At 43.4% G+C, this 27,963-nt stretch overlaps 2 protein-coding genes and 1 long non-coding RNA gene across 6 annotated transcripts in view; all 3 read right to left on the reverse strand.

The window, feature by feature from the left end:
- LOC102160313 (T cell receptor delta constant) overlaps positions 1–27,963 on the reverse strand; it is a 660,440-nt gene that overhangs the window by 554,950 nt on the left and 77,527 nt on the right. The window lies entirely within an intron of this gene.
- On the reverse strand, positions 2,672–4,878 carry LOC110261595 (T cell receptor alpha variable 18). Its single transcript, XM_084969271.1, has 3 exons — positions 4,698–4,878; positions 4,220–4,565; positions 2,672–2,830 (listed from the first exon to the last, which is right to left on the reverse strand). Exons 1-3 carry the CDS (start codon positions 4,870–4,872, stop codon positions 2,818–2,820), a joined length of 534 nt encoding a protein of 177 aa, XP_084825397.1. The 5' UTR covers positions 4,873–4,878; the 3' UTR covers positions 2,672–2,817.
- Positions 15,108–27,673, reverse strand: LOC110261601 (uncharacterized). Its single transcript, XR_014810880.1, has 5 exons — positions 27,062–27,673; positions 23,019–23,154; positions 16,809–20,958; positions 16,217–16,334; positions 15,108–15,779 (listed from the first exon to the last, which is right to left on the reverse strand). It is a non-coding gene; the product is annotated as an uncharacterized LOC110261601 (long non-coding RNA).

The raw sequence follows: 27,963 nt of genomic DNA on the forward strand, positions 1-27,963 counted from the left end.
GTCCCCATCATACAACATCATACCTGCATTTGCTAATTGTGGGAAAAAGGGCCTGTTTCCCTGAGACATACACTGTAGCAGAACAGAAAATGCTGTGTCCTATGCCCTCAGTGAGGAGACACATTTGCCACATCAAGTAGTTTTGTTTCTCTTGGAAAAACACAGTCCCTGTTTCCATGGCAAATACCTGTCTGTCTCCTGAAAACAGCCAGGGAGGCTCAGCCATGGCCCCTAGAATAGCCAGGCAGTTCAAGCAGAGAGTGTGTGAGAGACTTTATGTCTCAGGAACTTAAAAGAGAGGGACCGCCTTTTTTGGCTGCAACATATATACTCCTGTGATGGGCAGCTGAGGAAAGTACAGCTTGGATTATTGCATTACATTCTTTTTCATCAAGTGAAAACTTCCCAATCATGAAATCTTAGAACGTGAGCATCTTCTGGGGAAGAGCAGACACATTTCTTGACGGGTCTACCCCCCAGTTGTTCAGAGTACTAGTCATGCATCCGCTTTAGGTCCTAGCCCCAGCTCTGCTCCTCACTGGCTATGTGCCATCGATGAGGTTACTTAGCATCTCTAGACCTCAGGTTTGCCATCTGTGGAGTGGGAGTGTGATCCTGTCTCCCAGGAGAGGTGTGTGTGTGGGGGAAATGAAATGCTTTTCCCATTATCCATAAAACGGTCAGGGCCACAAATATTTGGGAACAAATACCGTTCGGTGGGTGAATAAGGTGATCGTGAAAGAAGCATTATTTTCAGATGTTTGTGTTACTTGGATGCACTGTGTTCTAAGATCCTAAAGCAGAGGACACTGTCACGTAAACTATAGTCCCAGCATTTCTTCAAATGACTAAAAAATACAAGTAAGTGCTCCAAAGGTTTTCTTGAATCAACATAGGTGCATCTCAGGCCTTTGTATGTTGGTATAAATCATCGTTTATAATATTTTTTCATGTATTTACTCATTTTATACCCATAAGGAAATGCTGGTATCAAAGAAAATGAAGCAAAGCAAAACAAAACAAACAAAAAGCCGACAGGTCTAACATAAAATGTATTAGAGTTTAGGAGTTCCCATTGTGGCGCTGTGGGTTAACAATTCAACTGCAGCAGCTTGGGTCACTGCAAAGGCCCGGGTTCCATTCCTGGCCCGGTGCAGTGCATTAAAGGATCTGGCATTGCCACAGCTGCAGCATAGGTCACAGCTGTGGCTCCCTTTCAGTCTCTGGCCTGGGAACTTCCTTATGCCCATGGGAGTGACCATAAAAATATATATATGTGCCACATCAAGTATTTTTGTTTCTATCGGAAAAATACAGTCCCCATTTCCAGGGCAAATACCTGTCTGTCTCCTGAAAACAACCACAGAGGCTCAGCCATGGCTATACATACTTATATAATGAGAGTTATATATATATTAGAATTTAGAGTAACAGAGCATTTGCACATGGATGCTCATAACGGCATTGTTCATAATATCTAAAAAGTGGAAACAACTGAATGAATGGCCAACAGGTGAAGAATAGATAAAGAAATGTGGGGTTTTCAGACAGTGGACTGTTAGGCTGCCACCAGAAGTAGTGAAGTACTGTTACCTGGACAGACCTTGGAAAGATTCTACTGTGGGAAAGAAGCCAGGCCCAAAAGGCCAGACACTATATGACACTCTTTCCATGAAATGCCCAGAACAGACAAATCCATAGAGACAGGAAGTGGCTTAGTGGATGCCAGTAGCTGAGGGAAAGGGGGTCTGGGTGATGGCTCAGGGGCTCGGTGTTCTGGAGCCAGACAGTAAGGACAATTGCATGCTCTGTGAACACGCTAAAAACCACTCAGTTACACGCTTACAAAGATGACGTTTATGATCCGTGAATTCTCTTAAGCAATGCTGTGATTTTAAAAGGGGTAAAATGTTTTAAGAAATAGAAATTAAAGAACGAAAACTAATAGAGGTGAAAATACTCAAATTAATAAGAGGTGAAGGGAGTTCCCACTGTGGGTTGGTGGGTTAAGGATCTGGCATTGCTTCAAGTGCTGCCCATGTTCTGGCCCATGTTCAATTTCTGTCTGGGAACCATCATATGCTGTGGTGGTAGCCAAAAAGTAAAAAAAAAAAAAAAAAAAAAAAAAAAAAAAAAAAAAAAAATTAAATGCTGGGTGGAAAGAGGCCTATGTGTAAAAAACCTGAAAATATCAAGACAAAAATAAGACAAATATATTTCACTTTTTAAAAATGTTTTGAATGAGTTTTATTTTTCCCATTATATTTGGTTTACAGTGGTCTGTCAGTTTCCTACACAGCAAGGTGACCCAGTCACACACATAATATACACATTCTTTTCTCACATTATCCTCCATCATGCTCCATCACAAGTGACTACATATAGTTCCCAGTGCTATACAGCAGGATCTCATTGCTTATCCACTCCAAATGCAATAGTTTGCATGTATTAACCTCAGATTCCCAGTCCATCCCACTCCCTCCCCCTCCCCCTTGGCAACCACAAGTCTATTCTCCAAGTCCAGGAGTTTCTTTTCTGTGGAAATGTTCATTTGTGCCATATATTAGATTCCAGATATGTGGTATTATATGGTGTTTGTCTTTCTCTTTCTTATCCACTTCATTTAGTATGAGAGTCTCTTGTTCCATCCATGTTGTTGCAAATGGCATTATTTTGTTCTTTTTTATGATATGTCTCAGTCTTGAAGAAGAAGGTGACCTTTATAAGACCACAGGGGCTGAGTTAACATGGATCAACACAGGCTTGTATTTCAGGACCACTTATTATCCTGGGACTCAGAAATGTGTATTTCTAATTTTAATTTCTTTTGCTGGAAAAAGAAAATTCTGAAATCAAAGAAGCTTCAGGCCCTGCAAAACCTGCACCCAGACCTGTCAAGCCCAGAGAATCATGCAAGATGGAGAAAGGACAGAGGACGTGCAGGGATCTCCAGGGTGTTAGGACAAGCGTCTCTTGCTGAGCCACGTCCCCTAAGGGTTTCCGTGAGAGGCACACATTTCTCTGGTTTGTGTTCCTTTGGTGGAGAAACTAGGGACTATTGTAAGCCCATGGGGTCCCAGTGAACAAGAGTCCATGTGTGTCCTCGTCTCTGCCTAAACAAACACATGAGTGTTTCGTTGGCCACTGAATCGGACTCACTTCAGAAGGACCACAGGCATAAATGCCATGATAGAAACAAGATGTTAGGTTACACGGTCCTGGCCATGTCCAGAATCCAGAGTTTCTCAAAGCACAGATCTCAAGTCCAGAAGTGGGATGATTATTGAGTGTTCTGTAAGAGCTGCCGTGATGACAGGAAGACGGTGGATGTATGAGAGCACAGTTAAGACATACATGAGTGCAGTGTTTACTGACTAGGCTGATCTGATCCCCATTGACCTTGAGAGAAGGAATATGTTCTCAGGAAGCTCGCCTCGTGGAACTTACTTAGCAGCAGCATTTCTGGAGCAACCACAAAGGAATGAAAGGTCAAGGCAAGAGAGGAGTTCCTGTTGTGGCTCAGTGGAAATGAACCCAACTAGTATCCGTGAGGATGTGGGTTCCATCCCTGGCCTTGCTCAGAGTGTTAAGGATCCAGCATTGGCATGAGCTGAGGTGCAGGTCGCAGAAGAGGCTCGGAACCCACGTGACTATGGCTGTAGTATGGGCTGGCAGCTACAGTTCTGATTCAACCCCTCACCTGGGAACTTCCATATGCTGCATGTTCGGTCCTAAAATAAAAAAAAATTAAGAATTCAAGGAAAGAGAGAACAAATTTCTGAGTTGCTAGAGAGAGATGCAGTGTCTGCTAGTAAAACTCAGCCAAACACCCAATCCTGGTCTGAACTGTAAAATACAAGCACTAGCTTCAAGGTCACACGCATTTGTCCATGAACTATGTGCCATGGGCATTTTCCTTAACAGCTTGTGGAATATTTCAGCATGTATGTCATGGAACAGAGCTGGTGTCACTTCCTTGGAATTCTGTGCCATCTGGAGGAAAGAGGCTGGGCTGAGAAGAAAGGCATTTCTGAGACGAGCTCTTAGGTTCCTCTTAAACTGCCCTGGCCTAGATTCCTCTCTGACCAGCAATCCAAGAATTCCAAGGATCCTGGCTCTGAGCATCAGAGCTGGAAATACCCTGAGGATGCCTCCAGCATGCAAGAGCAGAGACAGAGAAGAACCCCCCCTCCCAGGGCAGCCCACAGCCAGTCCCCACCTGTGCCCTCTGGGTTTGTGCTCAGCTCCCCCTGCAGCCCCTCTCACTGTGTCACTCACGGCACAGTAATACACAGCCGAGTCTGATGTTTGCACTGAGCGTTTCTGCAGATGGAAGGTCTTGTCACTCTTAACCAGAGTGGCCTGGAAACCTTGCTCCTTGGGCCTCGGGTTTGCAGTTGACCCCTTCAGGAGGAGTTGAGGAGCTTTGTTGAGATACTGGACGTACCAGAAAAGACCAGAAACTGAATAAGTGGTCTGGTAAGTGCAGTTCAGAGTCATAGGTGCCTCCTCTGGAAGAACCACTGGGACTTCTGTCTGGTTCACTGAGTCTCCGTTGGTCCCTCCTAGAAAAGAAAGACTGTGTTACATTAGTCATGTACAGAAGGAGAGGGTTCAGGAAGGGAGGACAACTAAAAAGGAATGATTGCTACAGGAAAATACAAAATCATGAGCATTTAGGATAAATTGTTACTTACCGATGATTAAGAAGATCACGAGAACTGGGTGAGTGGCAGAAAGCATGTTAGCAAAAGAAAATGGTCCTTGCTCTCCTGAATACCCCGAATCTGAGAAGGCTAAAATCCAGAGAGAGCTTCTACAAACAAACTCCTCCCTCAGAAACGGAGACCCCTCCTGCACAGGAGCAGGCATCTATCTGCCTTGTGGTTGCCAAGCAGCCTCTGAGTATAAACCTGAACCTCATGTGAAGGAAACCCTGCCCTCTGGTGGCCATTCTGCAAGGTGCACCACACCCAGGCCTCACCTATTCCTCCCCAAGTGACAGCTTGAGAAATGAAGGAGAATAGGGCAGGACTCCAAGCAGAGAGAACTAAATGCCACACGTGCGCAGGGGGCATAGCAATTATTACTCCCATCATTTTCAGCACCGTTCAGGTATCTCTTACTTCCCAAATATTCCCAGACACAACTTTTAGCGGAATAGTCAGAGGTCTCTTCCTTGCTTATGTCTCCATGACTCCGAAGGGTCAGAGAAAGATGCCTCTGCATAGGAAGGGGTCCCTACTCTCCTGCAGCCCTTTGCCTGCATTAACTCTTTTCATCCCTCGGTTCACATGCCATGGAGGAAACATTATGTAACGTGATTCTCAAAAAATCTGAGGTTAGATGATGAGCTTCCCCCTCCCGTTGTTAGAGAAGGACACATTTGTAAAGTACAATAAAACTAATTGCTGTGACTTCTTGTTCACTGATAACGGTACAACTGGCCTTCCAACTGGAAAGCTGGACAGGATAAATGGAATGATTTTTGGACATTGGACTACAGGTAGCATGAGAGAAGGAAATAAATGAGATGAATCAGGCCATTGTCCAATTTAAATCATGGAGGCCGGTTGGAGGCACCTGTGCAGGAAGGATTTCCCAAAAAAGAGCCCAGTTATCTCACTGTGAGATTGAGAGGTGTAGGAGTTTGGGGGTCACGAAGCACCTGGAACTTCTGGACTTAGGTACCAGAGAGAGAGATGTGTACAGAGAGGGAGAGAACTGCAGGGGCGGGGGTGATCTGGCTCCTTAGCCGAGCGCTTCTCTGCAGCAAAAGAGGGGAAAACACCGAGTTGGGAAACCTCCCTGAGATCATCTCCTTTGAGGTCCCTGGACCAATCCTGGAAGACAGCAGCCTTCCACCTGTAGATTTAGGAGCGATGGGTCAACTTACACAGGCAACTTGGTGCTGGAAACACCATCTCTTCCTCCTTGACCCATTCCTGTTTTAGTCCACCTAAGGAGTTTCTTTTGAAAAGTCAGGATTAGATGCTTAATAGTATTAGCCAGGCTCATTCAGTCCATGGGCATGTGCTGGTATTTAGGTGTCACCTATTTATTTGTTTTATTAGAAATTCAAGACTCTCCATGGAAAGTACTGTTGGCTCCGTGTCTGTCAGCTTGTTTGTCTAGGTTCCTGTGTAATAATGTATGCCAATGCAACAGGCAGGAGCTTCAACGGGGTCATTCTCATTGTTTGCCATTTCTCTGGGATTAGGTGTACTTTGTGAAAAGATTTGTTTTATTTTCTTAATGAAAAAGAAATCAAAACATTCTTCCTTTCTCAGCATTCTCTTCTAATGTAGCAAGGTAAGGATCTGGCATTGTCCCTGCAGTGTCTTAGGTCATTGCTGTGGAAAGGGTTCAGTCCCTGGCCTAGAACCTTCCACATGCTGGTTGCATGGCAAACCGAACAACCAACCAACCAACTAAACTGAGGTGAATTTAGGTTCTCTTGCCCAACCCCACCTGTGCTGACACAGGCCTGCCTCTTCCGGGCTCTGACAGTCTATTTCTCCAGGGCAACTATCTCATGCCCAGGAGTTTGTGGGGCTTCCACAGGCCCCCACACGCCCCCAGAGCCCCGTGGGGTTCCTCAGAGCACAGAAATACACTGCTGAGTCCCTGAGCTCTGAGGCTGTGACCGTGAGGCTGATGGCCCTGGTGGCTTTCTGGAAGTTCAAAGAATACCGACCCTCTGTTGAGTTCTGCTCATCATAAGACAACTCCTGACGAAGAAGGAACATCCCTCTCCTGCTTGGCGGTGTTGGTACCAGAAGAAACGGCAACAGTAAGTACCAGCTTCATATACACAGTCCAAGGTTGCCACCTCCTCCTCCACCACAGAAATTGCAGACCAGGCTTGGGCTACATTCTGGGTGGTGCTGGATCCTGCAGGAAAGAGGAAAGAAGGAGACCGAGCCCTTATGTGTAACCATGAGGGGAGAAGGGATGTAGAGTCCCAGGACCCAAAGCCCCGATTCCTCTGCCCATTATCTCTCCCTTCGTAGCCTCATCTACCCCTTCCCATGACCTTGGAACTGAAGGTGTTGGGGAAACTGCAGAAACCGTGGCAGTGGAAGGAGACAAACAGCACTCGGAGATATGGAAAAGCAAGGTTTATTCAGCACCGGTGCGGGCTCAGAGGAGTCACCTCCAGAGTCTGAGCACCAGGTCTTTGTTTTTAGTAACTTTTATACACTACAAGGTCTTGAATTTCCCATGTAAGCATCCCGGACCTCCCCCATCCCCAAGCAGACAATCTTCCTCCCTACGAAACTGAGCGGGCAAGGTTACAGAAGCGGAACTGATAAGCAATGTTGGGTACCTGATTAGCAGGGTTGCTGGCTTGGATACAAGGTACACAGTTGTTACATTATTACAAGAAGGGTGGTATAGTGATGAGCATAGCTGGAAAGGCTTGCAGCTGCCTTCTTAGCCAAGGGGCGGGGGTGTCGTTCTTTAGTTAAAACTCTATTTCAAAGGGAGCGTGAGTCCTGTGCGTGTGGCCATCCTTACCAAGACAGGCAGAGGCCAAGATGCCCTCAGCACGCTGGCAATCAGCATATTGGGAGCTCTTCCCCAGGGGGAAATGTCCTCTGTCCTAACTCAAGGGCAGGTCTTAATTCCGTCCCCTGTGCTCAGAGGTGCAGACCAAGTTACTGGGCTGGGTGAGGCTTGTGCCCCCACCCAGGAAACTGAGTCAGCAGATACAGGGCACGTTTGTCTGTGTCATGACGCACGCTCCCTTCCTCCCAGGGAGGAAACGCTAGGCTTTTGCACAGCAATTTGTCTAATGATAACTCTCAGGTTGGAAATAAACATGGCAGATTGAACCCTCTTCCGTCAGTTCCTCTTGGATCAGGAAGTAAAGGAGAACAGTATATGGGGTTTTGACTTGCCAGCAGAAAAGCAAAAGACGTGTTCTGACCTTGCATGGAATCCAGTAAGTGTTCCCTGAGCATCATGTTGTTGCTAATGAATGATTTCACATCACACCTCTTGAGTCACAAAATCTGTCAAACCTGTGCTATGTTCACACAGCAGCAGGGGGAAAAGACACGCATATGTACACTCATGAGGTGTGTAGAACCCAAATAAATTAAGAAAATTTTACTCAGTGCCTGAAGACAAGAATCCTGGTGGAAACTCAACAGGTATTTCTGAATCTCTACAACTCTCCCAAACCACCTACATGAAGAACGGTGTAAACTGGGCTAGATAAAATCCTACAAACAGACAACGTTGGAGCCAAGGCATTGTCAAGAACAACAGAAGCCTTCTTGTCCAATGTCAAGGGTTCAGTCTCCAGGGGCATTTGAGCTTTGCATCAGATTCAGAAAACTCTTTGCAGCCTCACAAGGATGGGACTTTGGGCTCACTGCTCTCGTGAGAGGTCCATGTGAACATTTCCCAAAACCCCAGGCTTCTCAAATTTTAAATGTTACTCTCTTCACAAACTATGTGTTTAGCCTCAGACACGAGGATAGCCTGGAATACCTCTTATCCTCATGCTCAGCTTTGCTAGGTAACTTGAACTTGAAACCCCTAGAAATTCGTGAAGCCACCAAAACCGATTCTGCTAACACCAGCGCTGAGGCTTCTTTATTGTGAGAAAATTGCCTCTGACAGTTTTTCTTTGGGCACAAACTCTTTATGTGCTTAGAAAAATACCAAGAATCAATGAAACGTCCCCATCATGTTGCCATCATTCCTGTATGTAGAATTGGGTAAACAAATCAATTTTCATGAGATATATCCTGTAGCAGAAAGAAAATGCTGTGTCCTACACGCTCAATGAGGATTTTTTGGGTGTATTTCTGTTTGTATTGGGAGTAATTTTAGCTTGTTTTTGAAAACTATAGTTCCCATTTCCATGGCAAGTACACGTTTGTCTCCAGATAACAGCCCCAGAGGCTCAGCCATGGCCCCGAGAATAGCCAGACTGTTCCATCAGAGAGCATCTGAGCTACTTTGTGTTTCAAGAACATAAAAATTGGTGACTTCCTCTTCTGGCTTCAACATGCAGGTATCTACATAGACTCCAGTGATTGGCAGTTGGGTAAAGTATTGCTTTGATTGTTGCCTTAACTGCCTTTTCATCAAATGAACACTTCAAAAATGATGCGATCTAAGAATTCCAGCCTATTTGGAGTGAAGAGAAGAAAGATGTCTTGATGGCTCCATCAACTGCTTGTGGAGAGTATTAGTCATGCATCAGACAGATTTAGGTCCGAGCCCAAGCTCTGCTCCTCCGTGGAGATGCAAACTTGAGGAAGTTGCTTGATGCACCTGCAACTTCATCATCTGTCAACTGGGACTGTGACAGTATTGACCTAGAGAGGTGGGGAGTGGTACAAAATGCTTTGCCCTTTGCCTATAGAACGGTAGTGCCACAAATACAGCTTAGTGAGTGAATCAGGTAATCTGCGAAAGAAGCATTGTTTTCCGACGCATGTCATTTAATGCACTGCGTTCTAAAGTCTTAAAGCTGCAGACTCTCTGTCGTGTAAACTCTAGTTCCAGCCTTTCTGCAAGTGACTGAAACATATGAGTAGCTGATCCAAAAGATTTCTTAAATGAATGCAGGTATAACTTGGAATGGTAATATCTCCCATTGGTGTAAAGCATTCTTTTAAAAGAGTTTCTCCTCAGGCATTTACTCATTTTATATCAAGAGAGAAATGTTGGTACTATATAACACAAACAAAACTAAAGAAAACAAAACATAAGAGACAACAAAGCAAAAAGCCAAAACTCATAATTCAAAGTTTATTAGAGTTTAGAGTGACAGAGCTAGTGTACATGAATGTTCATTGCAGCCTTGTTCGTAACATCTAAAAAGTGGAAACATTGACTGAATGGCCAAGGGATGAATGAATAAAGAAACTGGGGTTTTCAGACGGTGGACTGTTACGCCACCACAAGAAGTAGGGAAGTACTGTTAACTGGACAGACCTTGAGAAGATTCTGCTCTGTGAAAGACGGTCACCAAGGGCCAGACACCATATGATTCTATTCCTGTGGGTACTAGAACCTGTGGGTACTAGAAATATCAGGACAAAATGAGACAATTAGGAAGCTGGGTCTTAAAGAAGACGGTGATCTTTATGGGATCCCAGAGGCTGAGTTCCCATGGGTCAAAATAGACCTATGATCCTAGGGCCCAGAAACATGTATTTGTAGTTCTAGGTTCTATTTCTTAGGGAGAGCCTCAGGAATCAAAGAACCTTCAGGCCCCGAAAACTGCATGCAGACCCATCAGGCCCAGTGAATCATGCAAGACGGACAAAGGACAGAGGACATGCAGGGATCTCCAGGGTGTTAGGACAAGCGTCTCTTGCTGAGCCACATCCCCGGAGGGTTTCCATGAGAGGCACACATTTCTCTGGTTTGTGTTCCTTTGGTGGAGAAACTAGGGACTACTGTAAGCCCTTGGGGGTCCCAGTGAACAAGAGTCCATGTGTGTCCTCGTCTCTGCATAAACAAACACATGAGTGTTTCCTTGGCCACTGAATCGGACTCACTTCAGAAGGACCACAGGCATAAATGCCATGATAGAATCAAGACATTAGGTTATGCAGTCCTGGCCATGTCCAGAATCCAGAGTTTCTCAAAGCACAGATCTCAAGTCCAGAAGTGGGATGATTATTGAGTGTTCTGTAAGAGCTGCCGTGATGACAGGAAGACGCTGGAGCTAGTGTCACTTCCAAGAAATTCTGTGCCATCTGGAGGAAAGAGGCTGGGCTGAGAAGAAAGGCATTTCTGAGACGAGCTCTTAGGTTCCTCTTAAACTGCCCTGGCCTAGATTCCTCTCTGTCCAGCAATCCAAGAATTCCAAGGATCCTGGCTCTGAGCATCAGAGCTGGAAATACCCTGAGGATGCCTCCAGCATGCCAGAGCAGAGACAGAGAAGAACCCCCGCCTCCCAGGGCAGCCCACAGCCAGTCCCCACCTGTGCCCTCTGGGTTTGTGCTCGGCTCCCCCTGCAGCCCCTCTCACTGTGTCACTCACGGCACAGTAATACACAGCCGAGTCTGATGTTTGCACTGAGCGTTTCTGCAGGTGGAAGGTCTTGTCACTCTTAACCAGAGTGGCCTGGAAACCTTGCTCCTTGGGCCTCGGGTTTGCAGTTGACCCCTTCAGGAGGAGTTGAGGAGCTTTGTTGAGATACTGGACGTACCAGAAAAGATAGGGATCTGAAGAAATGGTCTGGTAAGTGCAGCTCAGTGTCAAAGGTGCCTCCTCTTGAAGAACCACTGAGGCTTCTGTCTGGTTCACTGAGTCTCCGTTGGTCCCTCCTAGAAAAGAATCAGTTTGTTACATTAGTCGTGTACAGAAGGAGAGTGTTTAGGAAGAGAGGACAACGTGAAAGTAACCAGGATTACAGGAAAATGCAAAACCATGAGCATTTAGGATCAACTTGTTACTTACTGATGACTAAGAAGATCACAAGAACGGGGTGAGTGGCAGAAAGCATGTTAGCAAAAGAAACTAGGCCTTGCTCTCTGGAATACACCGAAACTAACAGGGCTAAAATCCAGCGAGAACTTGTGCAAACGTAGAGCCCCTCCTGCCCAGGAGCAGGCAAATGCCTTGTGGCTGCCAAGCAGCAGCCCCTGCATCCAAACCTGCACCGCATCTGAAGGAAGCCCTGCCCTCTGGTGGCCATTCTGCAAACTGCACCACACCCGCTTCTGACCTATTCGTTCTGATGTTAACAGCCTGAGCAATCAAGGAGAACAGGGCAGGACTCTAAGCAGAAATTGCTAACAAACATATTGCTCTTATTGAATGAGTTCACATCATGCCTCCTCAGTCACAAAACCTGTCAAGAGTGTGAAATGTTCAGGTAGCAGCAGCAGAAAACAACAACAACAACAATATATACAAATATACATGTGTGGAAACAAAAACAAATTCAGAAAATTCTACTCAGTACCTAAATACAAGAATTCCTGTGAAAACTCAATACATGTATTTCTGAAATACCCCCTCAACTTCCAAACCACATGCATTAAGTATGCAGGAAGTTGGGATAGTGAAAAATCCTAAAAATAGAAAACTGTGGGGCCAAAGCATTACCAAAAACAATAGAAGTGCTATTGAAAATACCAGTAGAGTTCAATCTTCAGTGGCATTTATCCCTTGCATCCTACTCAGCAAATTCTTTGCATCCCTTAATAGTGGGACTTGTGGCTCACTGCTCTAGGTAGAGGTCCATGACAACAAGTAATTTCCAAAAGAGGCGTTACATCAAATTTTCTTTTCTTTCTTCCTTTTCTTTCTTGTTTCTTCCTTCCTTCCTTCCTTTCTTTCTTTCTTTCTTTCTTTCTTTCTTTCTTTCTTTCTTTCTTTCTTTCTCTCTCTCTCTCTTTCTTTCTTTCCTATGGTCACACACACAGCATACCCAGGTTGTCAGGCTAGGGGTGGAATCAGAGCTATAGCTGCCAGCCTACAGCACAGCCACAGCAATGCAGGATCCAAGCTGCATTTGCCACCTACACCACAGCTCATGGCAACGCCAGATCCTTTTCCCACTCAGCAAAGCGAGGGATCAAACCTGCAACCTCATGGATGCTAGTCAGGTTCATAACCTGCTGAGCCACAGGGGGAATTTTTCATCAAATTTTAAATGTAATTGGTCATCGCAAATCAATATGTCAAAAAAAAATCAATATGTTTAACCCTAGATGTGAGGATAGCCTCACATTCTTTTTAGCCTCACTTTCAGCTTTACCAGGTAACTTTAACTTGAAAATCTGAGATATGCTTGAAGCCACTAAAATGAATTCTGCTGAGACTAGACTTAAGGCTTTTTTTTATCATGAGAAAATTGCCTCTGGTAGTTTTTTCTTTGGCACAAATTATCAATGTGCTTAGAAAAATCACAGGGAGGAGTTCCCATCTTGGCTCAGTGGTTGATGAACCAGACTAGTACCCATGAAGATGCAGGTTTGATCCCTGGCCTTGCTTAGTGGATTAAGGATCTGGCGTTCCCATGAGCTGTGGTGTAGGTCACAGGTGCAGCTTGGGTCCCACATTGCTGACGCTGTGTTGTAGGCCAGCAGCTACAACTCCTATTCCACACCTAGCCCGGGAACTTCTGTATGCCGCAGTGTGGCCTTAAAAAAAGACAAAAGACAAAAAAAAAAAAAAAAAAAAAAAAAAAAAAAAAAAAGAAGGAAAAATCACAGAGATCAACGAAACTTCCCTGTGATATTGACATCATACCTGCATTTGCTAATTGTGGGAAAAAGGGCCTGTTTCTCTGAGACATACACTGTAGCAGAACAGAAAATGCTGTGTCCTACGCCCTCAGTGAGGAGACACATTTGCCACATCAAGTAGTTTTGTTTCTCTTGGAAAAACACAGTCCCTGTTTCCATGGCAAATACCTGTCTGTCTCCTGAAAACAGCCAGGGAGGCTCAGCCATGGCCCCTAGAATAGCCAGGCGGTTCAAGCAGAGAGTGTGTGAGCGACTTTATGTCTCAGGAACATAAAAGAGAGGGACCGCCTTTTTTGGCTGCAACATATATACTCCTGTGATGGGCAGCTGAGGAAAGTACAGCTTGGATTATTGCATTACATTCTTTTTCATCAAGTGAAAACTTCCCAATCATGAAATCTTAGAACGTGAGCATGTTCTGGGGAAGAGCAGACACATTTCTTGACGGGTCTACCCCCTGGTTGTTCAGAGTACTGGTCATGCATCCGCTTTAGGTCCTAGCCCCAGCTCTCCTCCTCACTGGCTATGTGCCCTCGATGAGGTTACTTAGCATCTCTAGACCTCAGGTTTGCCATCTGCGGAGTGGGAGTGTGATCCTGTCTCCCAGGAGAGGAGTGTGTGTGGGGGAAATGAAATGCTTTTCCCATTATCCATAAAACAGTCAGGGCTACAAATATTTGGGAACAAATACCGTTCGGTGGGTGAATAAGGTGATCGTGAAAGAAGCATTATTTTCAGATGTTTGTGTTACTTGGATGCACTGTGTTCTGAGATCCTAAAGCAGGGGACACTTTCATGTAAACTACAGTCCGAGCATGACTTCAAATGACTGGAAAATATGGGAAGGTGCTGCAAGTTTTTTCTTAAATGAAAGCAGGTATAACTTAGAGTGATATTCTTATACATTAGAGCAAATCTTATTTTAAAAGAGTTTTATCTCATTTTATTATTCACTTTTAGAATTTCACTTTTGTTATTCACTCATTTTATATCAAGGAGAAATGTTAGTATCATAGAAAACAAACAAAAAAAACCCAAAGAAGAAAAAAACCAAGAGAAAACAAAGCAGAAAGTCAAAACTTGTAATTCAAAACACCTTAGAGTTTAGATTGACGTAGCTAGTGTACATGAATGTTCATTAAACCATGGTTCATAGTATCTAAAATGTGGAATCAACTGAATGAATGGCCAACAGGTGAAGAATAGATAAAGAAATCTGGGGTTTTCAGACAGTGGACTGTTAGGCTGCCACCAGAAGTAGTGAAGTACTGTTACCTGGACAGACCTTGGAAAGATTCTACTGTGCGAAAGAAGCCAGGCACAATAGGCCAGACACTATATGACACTCTTTCCATGAAATGCCCAGAACAGACAAATCCATAGAGACAGGAAGTGGCTTAGTGGATGCCAGTAGCTGAGGGAAAGGGGGTCTGGGTGATGGCTCAGGGGCTCGGTGTTCTGGAACCAGACAGTAAGGACAATTGCATGCTCTGTGAACACGCTAAAAACCACTCAGTTACACGCTTACAAAGATGACGTTTATGATCCGTGAATTCTCTTAAGCAATGCTGTGATTTTAAAAGGGGTAAAATGTTTTAAGAAATAGAAATTAAAGAACGAAAACTAATAGAGGTGAAAATACTCAAATTAATAATAGGTGAAGGGAGTTCCCACTGTGGCTTGGTGGGTTAAGGATCTGGCATTGCTTCAAGTGCTGCCCATGTTCTGGCCCATGTTCAATTTCTGCCTGGGACCATCATATGCTGTGGTGGTAGACAAAAAATAAAAAAAAAAAAAAAAAAGACTACATGCTGGGTGGAAAGAGACCTATGTATAAGGAACCTACAAATGTCAGGACAAAATAAGACAAGTATGTTTCGGTCTTAAAAAAGAAGGTGACTTTTATTAGATCACAGAGGCCGAGTTAACGTGGATCAAATTAGGCTTGTATTTCAGGACCACTTATTATCCTGGGACTCAGAAATGTGTATTTCTTATTTTAAGTTCTTTTGCTAAAACAATTCTTCTGAAATCAAAGAAGTTGTAGGCCCTGCAAAACCTGTCAGGCCCAGTGAATCATGCAAGACGGATAAAGGAGAGAGTGGCTCAGAGATCTCCAGAATGTTAGGACAAGCGTCTCTTGCTGAGCCACATCCCCGGAGGGTTTCCATGAGAGGCACACATTTCTCTGGTTTGTGTTCTTTTGGTGGAGAAACTAGGGACTACTGTAAGCCCTTGGGGGTCCCAGTGAACAAGAGTCCATGTGTGTCCTCGTCTCTGCATAAACAAACACATGAGTGTTTCCTTGGCCACTGAATCGGACTCACTTCAGAAGGACCACAGGCATAAATGCCATGATAGAAACAAGACGTTAGGTTACGCAGTCCTGGCCATGTCCAGAATCCAGAGTTTCTCAAAGCACAGATCTCAAGTCCAGAGGTGGGATGATTATTGAGTGTTCTGTAAGAGCTGCCGTGATGACAGGAAGACGCTGGAGCTAGTGTCACTTCCAAGAAATTCTGTGCCATCTGGAGGAAAGAGGCTGGGCTGAGAAGAAAGGCATTTCTGAGACGAGCTCTTAGGTTCCTCTTAAACTGCCCTGGCCTAGATTCCTCTCTGTCCAGCAATCCAAGAATTCCAAGGATCCTGGCTCTGAGCATCAGAGCTGGAAATATCCTGAGGATGCCTCCAGCATGCCAGAGCAGAGACAGAGAAGAACCCCCCCCCTCCCAGGGCAGCCCACAGCCAGTCCCCACCTGTGCCCTCTGGGTTTGTGCTCGGCTCCCCCTGCAGCCCCTCTCACTGTGTCACTCAGGGCGCAGTAGTACACAGCCGAGTCTGATGTTTGCACTGAGCGTTTCTGCAGGTGGAAGGTCTTGTCACTCTTAACCAGAGTGGCCTGGAAACCTTGCTCCTTGGGCCTCGGGTTTGCAGTTGACCCCTTCAGGAGGAGTTGAGGAGCTCTGTTGGGATACTGGACGTACCAGAAAAGATAGGGAGCTGAATCAAGGGTCTCATAAGCGCAGTTCAGAGTCATAGGTGCCTCCTCTGGAAGAACCACTGGGACTTCTGTCTGGTTCACTGAGTCTCCGTTGGTCCCTCCTAGAAAAGAATCAGTTTGTTACATTAGTCGTGTACAGAAGGAGAGTGTTTAGGAAGAGAGGACAACGTGAAAGTAACCAGGATTACAGGAAAATGCAAAACCATGAGCATTTAGGATCAACTTGTTACTTACTGATGACTAAGAAGATCACAAGAACGGGGTGAGTGGCAGAAAGCATGTTAGCAAAAGAAACTAGGCCTTGCTCTCTGGAATACACCGAAACTAACAGGGCTAAAATCCAGCGAGAGCTTGTACAAACTCCTCACTCTGAAAATGTGAGCCCATCCTGCCCAGGAGCAGGCATCTGCTCAAAAACAAAGAAACAAACAAACAAACACAACAACAAAAAACACAGCTAAAGACTCTCTATATTTGCAATAAAGAGGGCCAGTCTTCAGCTTGATAGATGTTAAAAGTCACCCCCAAACCACGGAATAGAACATCTTTGACAATTCTGAATTAATGTTACTCACTCAATATCAATAAGATCACAAGTCCTGAGCAAGATTTAAACAGCATAGCTTCAGGTTTCTTTTAGGGGGAGACACCAAAGCTGAGAGAACTATTCGTCTAGGTACTTGATCCTTTGGTGGAATCTTCAAGAAAATCTTGGCTCTTGTGTCTGCCAAATCCTGCCACAGGCTGTAAAAATGACAGATGTGCTCAGAAATGAAAGAGGACTTTGCATCATACCCCGGATAGAAGGGAGCAGCGCCCTCTGTGGTTCACCCTCTGTCCCTGCAGTCTGCTTTATGTCTTTGATTTTGATTTTGACCCCTGGAGTGAAGCTTAAGTTGGACGTTGTAGATGTAGAAGGGAAATAGGTATCTAGGGTGAGGGAGGGGCTCCAGGATGGAAGCACCTAATAATTCCTGCAGACTGCACAATGGTGCCTAAGGCTGAGACAGTGGGCAATTCCTCTGCCTTTAAAATGAAGCAAAGTATATTTCCCTTAAAGCTTTTGAGACTCAGCGTCTAATGTCTGTTCACACTGAGAATTGAGGTCATTTTAGGGAACTGTGGGTATAGGAGAGTGTAAGAAAAGCATGATCTGAGATCTCTTCTTGTCCTATTCCCTTGCTCATCCCCTGGAACCAGGGAGTGAGCCTCCTCTGCTTAAAATGTTCTTCCTCTGCCCCTACCTTTGCCTAGGTAACTTCTATTCATTCTTCAAGAACAAATTTACATGCCATCTCCTTGTGAAAGAACTCATCCAGTATTTTGGGCTGAATTAGTTCTCACCTCTTTTCCCGCCTTACCTTGTATACAGATCTATCCCTGCCATTTCCACATCATATTGGAATCATTTGCATATTGTCTTGCAAACTAGGCTCAATAGTCCTGAGATCAGAAACATAATCCTATTAGTCTCAGTAGCCAGTTTCTCAAAATACCCATCAGGCAGGTGCTCAAAAACTCTCTGAAAAATGAGTGAATTAAGTGGATGAGGGGGTGTGTCTGGGGTGTTACAATGACCTTTTTATGAAGTATAGCCTCTAGAGAACATAGGTCTTAGGCCCCTGGTGTGACAGCTTCTTCCAGAAGCAGATCCAAGATCTGAACAATTAAAACTTTAATGTGAGGAGTGATCTTATGCTGAAGAGTTGGTGTAGGCTCATTAGAGGAAATCTGTAGATATATGTCATTCAATAACTCAGTCGATTGAAATAATCGGGAGCTTAGGGAGTTCTCTGATGGCCTATCAGGTTAAGGCTACTGCGTTTTCGCCACTGTGGCTCTGGTTACTGCTGTGGCACAGGATCCAACCCCTTGCCCAGAAACTCCACATGCTGTTGGTGTAGCCAAAACAAAAGAGAGAGAGAGAGAACCTGAAGTAAATGTTGCAACTCTCATTAAAAAAAAAAAAAAAAAAAAAAAAGGAAGGAATGATTTGGAGCTTAATGTACAGTGTCTGAATTACTGTGATTAGTGATTTCTAGGAATTTTTTTATGGCCGCACCTATGGCATATGGAAGTTCTCAGGCCATAGCTGTGTCAATGCCAGATCCTGAACCCACTGCACTGTGTTAGGGGTTGAACCTGCACCTCTGTGGTGACCAGAGCCGCTGCGGTTATTTGCAGTTATTTGCAGATGCAAATAGAAGGATCGCAGTTGTTGAAATGGATAAAAGTGTCCAGAAGATTTTGGTTCTATATGGCACACAGACAGGCTAAACTCCAAAGAACCTATGCCACCAGAGATACTGCAGGCTTCCGTTGGAGGAGGTTGTATTACTAACATTCATTGTTTGAATATATCAACATGCAATTCAATACATGTAAGAGAGCAGCAGTAATTGCACAATATTTTTTTTTAGTGCTGAGTTTTTTGGTGCTTTATTATTAAATAATGCAGTTATATAATGCTGACTTAAATGGATATTTTTGAATAAGAGAAGTCAAAATCCTAGAAGTCACTGGAGTTCCTGCTTGGCACAGTGTGTTAAGAATCCATTTAAACAAGTGTGATGCTTCTATTTGTAAAGTGCCATCATTCCACTTGTCTTTAAGTTGATATACATAACAAAAAGAACACAAAAGCCTTAAAACCAAAGGGAGTATTCTAAGTTGGGTACAGATGATGGGACATATGCCTTTATTATTTTATTTTGTTGTCATCGAACAAAAAACTCCAAATCTAAAAATTCTCATGTAATTCCTACACCCCAGAGGTTGGAACATTTTTTTCTATAAATGGTCAAATACTAAAGAGTTTAGGATTTGAAGTCATATGGTCTCTGTCACAACTATTCAACTACGCTGGTAAAGCACAAAGCCTCCATAGCCAATAAACAAATAAATGGGCATGGCTGTTTTCCAATAAAACTTTATTTACAAACACAGGTGGCAGGTGGCTTTGCCCAGTGGGCCATACTTTTACCAACCACTGCTCTACCCCAAGAATTTATCCATAAACCTCCAAAGGTTTCTTTTTTTCACTGAATATTATCAAAGCTTTTTGAGGAGGCTTAACATAAAGAAATAGAATATGTTAATGGATAGAAAGAAAGAAGGAGGCAATTGAATGATCCTAAAGCCTAAGATACTTTGGTGGTGAGGGCTCATGGATGAGAAACATAGATACGGACCCTGTCATTAAAGAGCTCACAGAGCATTGGTGAAAATAGACATTATTTCTATATTATTTCTATGTTATTTCATTATTCCTAAGCTAATAAATAAAGGAGAAACTTCAAATTTGAAAAGACAGAAATCTATGATTCTAAAAGTGTCCACATGGAGTTCCCATGGTGGCATAGTAGGTTAAGGATCTGGCGTTGCCACAGCTGTGGTGTAGGCTGCAGCTGCAGCTTGGACTCAATCCCTGTCCTGGGAACTTCCATATGCTGAAGATGGGGCCAAATTTCTTTTAAAAATGAAAAAAAAATAAAATAAAATGACCACTGAGCTTCCTTCATCTACTGACTCTTGACAAACATACAAGAATAAGTAAGCATCTGCTGCTTTTTACTCTTGAAGGAAGGGAAGAAATTTTAGGAAAAGGAAAAAGAAGAAGAAAATCACCTAAAATTCCTATGAAGGAGTCACATAAGAGGGAAAAGGTGTCTTTAAGAAATGTAAGTCATACCCTTGTGCTTGAAATAGAGAGGGAAAAGACAGAAAGAAAGAGTTTAGGAACACATTGTGAAACGAGGCTGGAAAGGGAGAACATCCTAAATATGCAAAGTTTTCTAGGCCGTATTAAGAAGTTTTTTCTTTATTCTAAGAGCAAATGGGGATTCAGGTGACCGACATCATCAAATTTACACTCTGACAAGATCACACTCACTGTAGTACAAAGGACTACAATGAAGAGGGATGGGGTGAGTCGACTGTGCTGGGGAGCAAAGGATTAAGGTGTGTTTTTAATTAGGATAGTGGAGATAAAATTGGATTGTGGGGGTTGTGACATCTTCCGGAAGACTTTTAGCGGCAAACTCAACTGGACCAGGAGAGAGATTGGACATAGCATTTCAAAAATGAATAAATATGAATTTAAAAAAAACATATGAGTAATAATACACTCTAGACTGAGGGTATGGCAGAAACTTCTACTTGCCTATAAAATGCCCCTTCTTGGAGTTCCCATCTTGACTCAGTGGAAACGAATCTGACTAGTATCCATGAGGACACAGGTTTAATCCCTGGCCTCACTCAGTGGGTTAAGGATCCAGCGTTGCCATGAGTGGTGGTGTAGGTTACAGATGCAGCTCAGATCTGGCATTGTTGTGGCTTTGGTTGGGCTGGCAGCTACAGCTCTGATTCAACCCCTAGCCTGGAACCTCCATATGCCAAGAGTATGACCCTAAAAGAAAAAAAAAGCAGTAAAATAAAATGCCCATTCTGTCCTAGTTCTTACTAACAAAACCACAATTTTGATGTGGGTGGCAATATGTTGAAGTCAAAAAAAAAAAAAAAAATTCCTGACATCCATCCCAGCCCCCTTGCATTGGGAGAGGGGTGGGGACATTGATAACATTCTGGTAAATGAAATGTAAGTAGAAGCTGTTGGGTGGAGTTTCTAGAAATGATTGACTCAGCCAGCATGTATCCATTTGCTCCTTGACTTTCTCTTTCCTTCTTCCAGGAAGGCATATAAAGTGGATGGATCTCTAGCAGTTTCTGCAAAGTATAAAAATAAAAGAGACACTATAAGGACAAGATATAGCGAGCTAGAAAGAAGCTCTTGACTCCTCATAACAGGGTGAAGCTAGCATACCAGCCCTGGACGGCATATGGCATATATGATAGAGTTTTGTTTTGTTTTTTTTTTTTAAAGGGCCACACCCATGGCATGTGGAGGTTCCCAGGCTAGGGGTCGAATTGGAGCTGCAGCTGCTGGCCTACACCACAGCCACAGCAACGTGGGTTCCGAGCCATGTCTGTGACCTACACCACAGCTCACAGCAATGCTGGATCCTTAACCCACTGAGCGAGGCCAGGGATTGAACTCCCAACCTCATGGTTCCTATTAAGATTTGTTTCCATCATACCATGATGGGAACTCGTATGCTAGGGCTTTTTTATGTGAGAGAAAAATAAACTTCACCTTGTTAAAAATATTATTATTTGAACTTTTTGCAATGAAGCTGAATCAACCTCTAACTGATACAGATGATGATCATCAAAAACATAATTCATCACTGCATCAGAGTCTTATTGAGTTAATGGGAGTGGATCTTAATAACCCGGGTCTTCACAGGAGCTCTGGGTGATTCTGATACAGGTGATGATGGTGGTTCAAGGTCTGGCACTGGGAACCATAGTCCTGTTCAACCTTTCCCTGCCTTCCCCCTGCCTTACTATGTGCCAAAAATAACCACATGGTATATATCAGCATCACATAAATACAAATGCCCTAACTTTCTCCACAAACACATTTTCAGCCATACTAAAACTCTATCTGGAAAACTATTCTTACCAGGAGCAAGAATAAATGGGTAGAAAATTGTTATGTATTATATAATAGAAGTATCCATTTTACAACACACAACATTTCAGGACTTGGCAGCAGAGAACGGAGATCTCTCACTTGTATGAGGAAAAATTATGACTTTTGGATAAATTCTCATCTCATTGAAGGAGAAATTGAAGATGGAAAATCACACAATTAGAAAATGGCAAAATCATATTCAGATAGTGTGTCTATTATTATACGAGGTTTTCACCCCTCAGCTTTAAAATGAAGAGTTTGGTTGAAAGAGTCCTAAGATCCTTTTTAATTCTAATGTCTGGTGAACCTACTGTTTCCTATACAGGGTTTAGAGAAATATAAAAATCATTGCATGCATGTCCAAGTCCCACCTAGATCAGGAGGGGGCTGCACAACCAATAGGTGAGATCTAATATTGAGAAGTCCTCCCTCATCCTCCACAAAGGACCTGGTAAAATGAAAGCTTGAAGGGTCTTTGGGCTCGTCAGTCCAAGTCCTTCATTTAGAGTGAGGGGACTTAAGGCTTCTATACCGATGATGTGTCTAAGGACACAGAGCCAGGATCTGCAGAGCTGAACCTGGCATTCCAGTTTTCAGCTCTAAATCCCAGGCCCTTTACCCTTGTCCTAGGTGCTGCCAGAATGGCAGGTATTTGAGGGGTCCTCCCTTTCATGTTGCCAGCTATTTGTAGACTCTCCTTGATGGGAAGACATAACCACCATTTCTACATACTCTTGGGGCTTCAAAGAGGCAGCTCTGGCAGGGTTTGTGTGGGGGACCCAAATGCCTGGTGAGCACTGTGCATCTGTGGCACAGAAGTAAACACCAGTGTGTGCAGCCTGGGAAGCCGTGATGAACAGGGAGCTGCTTTTGATGGAGTTGTCGAGTGTGACTCGGAGCCTTGCACTAAGTTTCTCTCCCTCATTTGAACGTATTAAAATCAGATGGGCAAAGTCTCTTCCTGAGTCCTGTTTATACCACTGCAAAATGGTTATAGTAGTTTTAATTTTATTTTTTTTTTGATTTTTGTTGTTGTTGTTGTTGTTGTTTCTATTTCTTGGGCCGCTCCCGCGGCATATGGAGGTTCCCAGGCTAGGGGTCGAATCGGAGCTGTAGCCACCGGCCTACGCCAGAGCCACAGCAACGCGGGATCCAAGCCGCGTCTGCAACCTACACCACAGCTCACGGCAACGCTGGATCGTTAACCCACTGAGCAAGGGCAGGGACCGAACCCGCAACCTCATGGTACCTAGTCGGATTCGTTCACCACTGCGCCACGACGGGAACTCCTATAGTAGTTTTATAACTGCAGTTCATGGTGGAATTTTCACCCTCCTGGATGCTCAGGGTCTGAAGATTCTGTTCTCCTTGTTGGCCATTCATCCCTAGGCAGAAACACAAGGCCAGAGGCTAGGAGTTAGTCACAGCATTTTCACTCTCTACTGTTTGCATTTTCTTCCATAATTTGGGGGTAAATTCCCCAGTTAACAAGGAGACTTTAACCCTAGCTCTTGTGGGCTCTGAATTTTGGCCACCCTCTCCCTGTCACCAAGAACCCCAACTCACTGGCCAGTTGAAGCCATAGAATCACCAAAGACATGGCCAGGAGTTTCTTCATGCTTCTTCCTTATTGGGCTCACTGAAGACTCCCCTTGGGGCCTGAAATGTAGCCAGATTCCTCAGTCTAGCTCTTTTTTCTGAATATATATCTAGTCCCTCTGGATCCCAGAGAGAGTCTCAGGTTTCTTACCTAGCCAATCAGAGAAAGCTCAGTCCTTTGCTTTCAATGTAACATGTTGATTCAAACCAAGAGAGTCTAAGGAGAGAGAGGCACTGCTACTTTGTGGTGCCAACATCCTCAGCTAACAGAATCAGCTGAGGAAAATGAAGCATCTTCAGAGCTGATTCAGAAGAAATGACAAAGCCATCCCATTCTCTGCCTTTACTGAACCCCAATTGCAGCCTAGAATAAGAACAGATACAGTTCAATTCATGTAATAAGTCAATTAAGAAAGAACCTTGGTGACCAGGATTTACAGAGTACCTCTGAGAAGCACTGTTAGGTTTCTTTTTTTTTTTTTTTTTTTTTTTTTTTTTTTTTTTTTTTTTTTTTTTTTTTGGTCTTTTGTCTTTTTTTTTTTTTTTTTGTTGTTGTTGCTATTTCTTGGGCCGCTCCCGCGGCATATGGAGGTTCCCAGGCTAGGGGTTGAATCGGAGCTGTAGCCACCGGCCTACGCCAGAGCCACAGCAACGCAAGATCCGAGCCGCGTCTGCAACCTACACCACAGCTCACGGCAACGCCGGATCGTTAACCCACTGAGCAAGGGCAGGGACCGAACCCGCAACCTCATGGTTCCTAGTCGGATTCGTTAACCACTGCACCACGACGGGAACTCCAAGGTTTCTTAAAATTGCTTCTGACACTGTGTCTCTGAGCTTCCTTCCCCAAGCCCCTCCCTAATTTGCCTGATGCTGGAATGGATTGTATATAAGTCAGAGTTCTTAGTGACAAGTAAGAGAAACTGACCCTGCCTGAATTAGGTAGAAAATGAATATGTTAATTAATATTGGGTTTGCCTCAGAATATCCAATAGGTTTAAAGAACTGGACTTAAAAGTTATTGAACCAGTCTACCAAATATTTAAGAAAGAGTTAACCCTGATCCTTCTCAAACTATTTCAAAAAATTGCAGAGGAATGAACACTTCAGTGCAATCTGCTTCATCACTTTTGTCTTGTGATCCAGTAGATCCAAAAATGATACTTGAAGTTTCCATGGCAAATAGAATGAAGAGTTTAGGAAACATCAATAGGAGAATTGCAGCATAGTTCTCTGGTATGGGGGGAGAACATATATTCTTTTCATTGAATAATTATTCTCCTTTTGAGAAAAAGCTTCTGACTTGCTAATTTACCTTGGCAAAGTCTGAATATCTAACTTGGGAAAAACAAGTGACCATGCAGCCTGAACTTCCACCATTTACCAGGTGTTGTCTGACCGACTTAAACACAATGATGATCATGGCCAGCAGCAATCTAGCATCAAGTGGAAAAGGTATGTAAGAGACTGAGCTCAGGCAGACCCAGAAGGTCCAGGTTAGCTGTATGAGTAAGTGCCCCAGGTTCCTCTGATACACACTTTTCTTATATGGTCTATCCTCCCTTAACCATGCCTATAACCTCTTGGAGAGTTCTTTACGATCAGGAACTGAGGAAGAAGAAAATCAAGCTTATTTTTATATGGATTTGCACATTATGCTGGCACCACACAAAACTAGCACTGTAGCTCCACTCAAGGATGAAGGTGAAGGACAATCCTTCCCAACCATCAGGTGGTACGTTTTGGTTTTTCATGTTATCTAGAGTAAGGGATGGCCAGAAGTACTGATCCACAGTGATTCTTGTACTGCTGATAATGATTTTTCTGGATGATAAAAGACTTGGGAGTAACAGCATTGGAAGATTAGTGACAAGGAAATCTAAGGAAGAAGTATCTGGATGGACCTCTTAGAATCGGCACAGACTATCAAGACAATTATGTTCTCTGTGAATACTGACCAAGTGCAAATGACTACAGTGGGAGCTCTTAATAATGGACAAAATGATGCATTCTATGGATGTGTCACCATCTTTTCCCAGCCACTACAATGCTTGGCCAACAATCCCATAGACAAAGTGGCCTTGTTAGCAGGGTGGTAAGTTATGCATAAGCTCAAAAACATCTATGTCCCCTTACCAAGTTTGACCTGGCTAATGCTATTGTTCAGTTCCTAATCTGTTAACCACAGAGACTAGTTCTGATCCCCTGATATAGTCTTTCCCCAATGAGACTGCCCAGATACCTGATGACAGGTTGATTGCATGACATCTTCCAAGATGGAGATGGCTGAAATTTGTTCTCAAATACTACTAACTCAAAAAGATACATGCACCCCATGTTCACAGCAGCACTATTCACAACAGCCAAGACATGGAATAGTCAACAACCTAAGATGTCTATTGACAGAGGAATGGATAAAGAAGATGTAGTACATATATACAATGGAATATTACTCAACTATAAAAAAGAATGAAATAACGCCATTTGCAGCAACATGGATGGACCTAGAGATTATCATACTAAGTAGAATAAGTCAGAGAAAGACAAATGTCACATGATGTCAATTATACGTGGGATCTTAAAAAATGACATAAAAGAATTTACTTACACAAACAGAAATAGACCCACAGACATCGAGAACAAACTTAAGGTTGCCAAAGAGTAAGGCGAGGAATTTTGTATTAACAAACACACTATTACATATAATGTAGATAAACAACAAGGACCTACTGCATAGCACAGGGAACTATATTCAGTATTTTTAATAACCTATAATGGAAAAGAATCTGAAAAAGAATGCATATGTATAACTGAATCACTTTGCTACCCAACTGAAACATTGTAAAACAACTATACTTCAATAAAAAAATTGAGAAATAAATAAAGAAAAGAAAAAGTGGTTTTTCTACTGACTGGAGTAATTGATACCAATTACCAAGTAGGAATTGGCTTGCTGCTACATAACAGATATAAAGAGGACTATGTTTGGAATCCAGGAGATTTTCTAGGGGAATCTCTTGGCACTTTCATGTCCAATACTAAAGATTAATGGAAAATTACATCAACAAATAAAAAGGCCAGATCATTGAGTACTTAGATCCTTTGAGAGTGATTTGGGTCACACCACTATAACCCAAAGCAGTGATGGTACAGCTGAGGGCAGGGAAAATACAAAATATGTAATTTTAGAAGAAGCTATCTATGTCAATTGCAGTGTTGTGACCAAATCTAGAATCAAGGAATGCAGGAGATTTACATATTTTCTTTTTGCTCTTTATATGTGTGTATTCTTTTGTATACATTGCCATTTTCTTCTTTCTCCTCACCATAATTATTTTACATACAAATTGCCAGAGGTTAACTTTATAATTTAGTCTGTACGAAACTGTAACTGCATTTTCAGTGGAATTATCTCTGAATTTTAGAAGTGATTATGCAGCCAGTGATCTGTAATTACTGTTGAGACTATAGGTCTCCTTACTTGGGGGAAAGGATGAGAACTTCTTCAGTTGTTCAAAGGACAGCTTTAGTTTGTTAGATGGAAATTTCATTGTTTGGAAGTTCAAATGTGTGTGGAGGAGTATGTGCGAAAGATGAGGAACCAGGAGGATGGGGTGTACTAGTTAATAATTTATTGCCTTTTGGTTACAAATCTACCCTTCATGGACTCAGAGGGTGGTTCTGGACGTGTACCTTGTAAACACTTCTTCGCCAGCTGGTGTGATGTGATGTTTGTCAACAGAGGGAAGGATACTGTGAGGAGAAATGGCTCTTCTTTCAGGTCCTGGCATGTTTTCCACATTTCCTGCTTCTGCAGGGCTTTGCCATCCTGTAGGTTAGTGATGCTCACCTCCAGCAATGTCCAGTGACAGCCCCCCAGGTGGCTTCTTAGCAAGTTTCCCCAGCACCCCAGCGAGCTCAGCAGCACTCCTTTGCCAGCTTCCTGTAAATTGTGTTGGAACCCTGGGAGGTGTTCCCCAGCTTCTTTGCCTTCTCTTCTGGCACCTCAGCAAACCTCCCCACTCAGCCGACTACAGCCATACACTTTCCAGGGAGGTCTGAGCCATGGCCTTGTTAGGAAAAAGGGCTACTGTTGTACAATGTGTTACTTTTCTCAGAACTCTGATTTAGTCCTGGAGATAACAGCAGCACTCTACATATGCTATATTTATGTTCTTTTGAGTCCTTTTTTATCTGTTAGTAACTAATGCTCTGTTATTATTTAATCATTCTTTATATTAAAATTCCCTTGTTCACATTGCTGCTTTTTCTTTTCTCCTGGTTGGACCCTGATTTGGCTACTGTGAGTCCATAAAGTGCAGAGGGGAAAGTCATTAGCTGCAGAAAGGTCAGCAACCACATGTCACAAAATAGAATCCTACTCTTAAGGTATTGTTGCCTTGGTGATGAACACATGGGGGTGGTGGGGTGGCAGAGGAGTTGGAGAGATGCGACTGCATCCCTTAAACCTGGGGAGCCCTTCTAGGCAAAGCAAAGCAATTTTATGCTGTTGTTATATAGTTTTATTTCAGAAGTATTTTTCCAGGTACAAATGTATAGAACAAATACACTTAACTATTTTAAAATTTAATTTA

Source organism: Sus scrofa, chromosome 7 (genome assembly GCF_054392235.1).
Source record: "Sus scrofa isolate SSC_HxYL_T2T_F1_AM1 chromosome 7, Sscrofa_HxYL_maternal_Yorkshire_Landrace_v2.0, whole genome shotgun sequence".
Lineage (NCBI taxonomy): Eukaryota > Metazoa > Chordata > Mammalia > Artiodactyla > Suidae > Sus > Sus scrofa.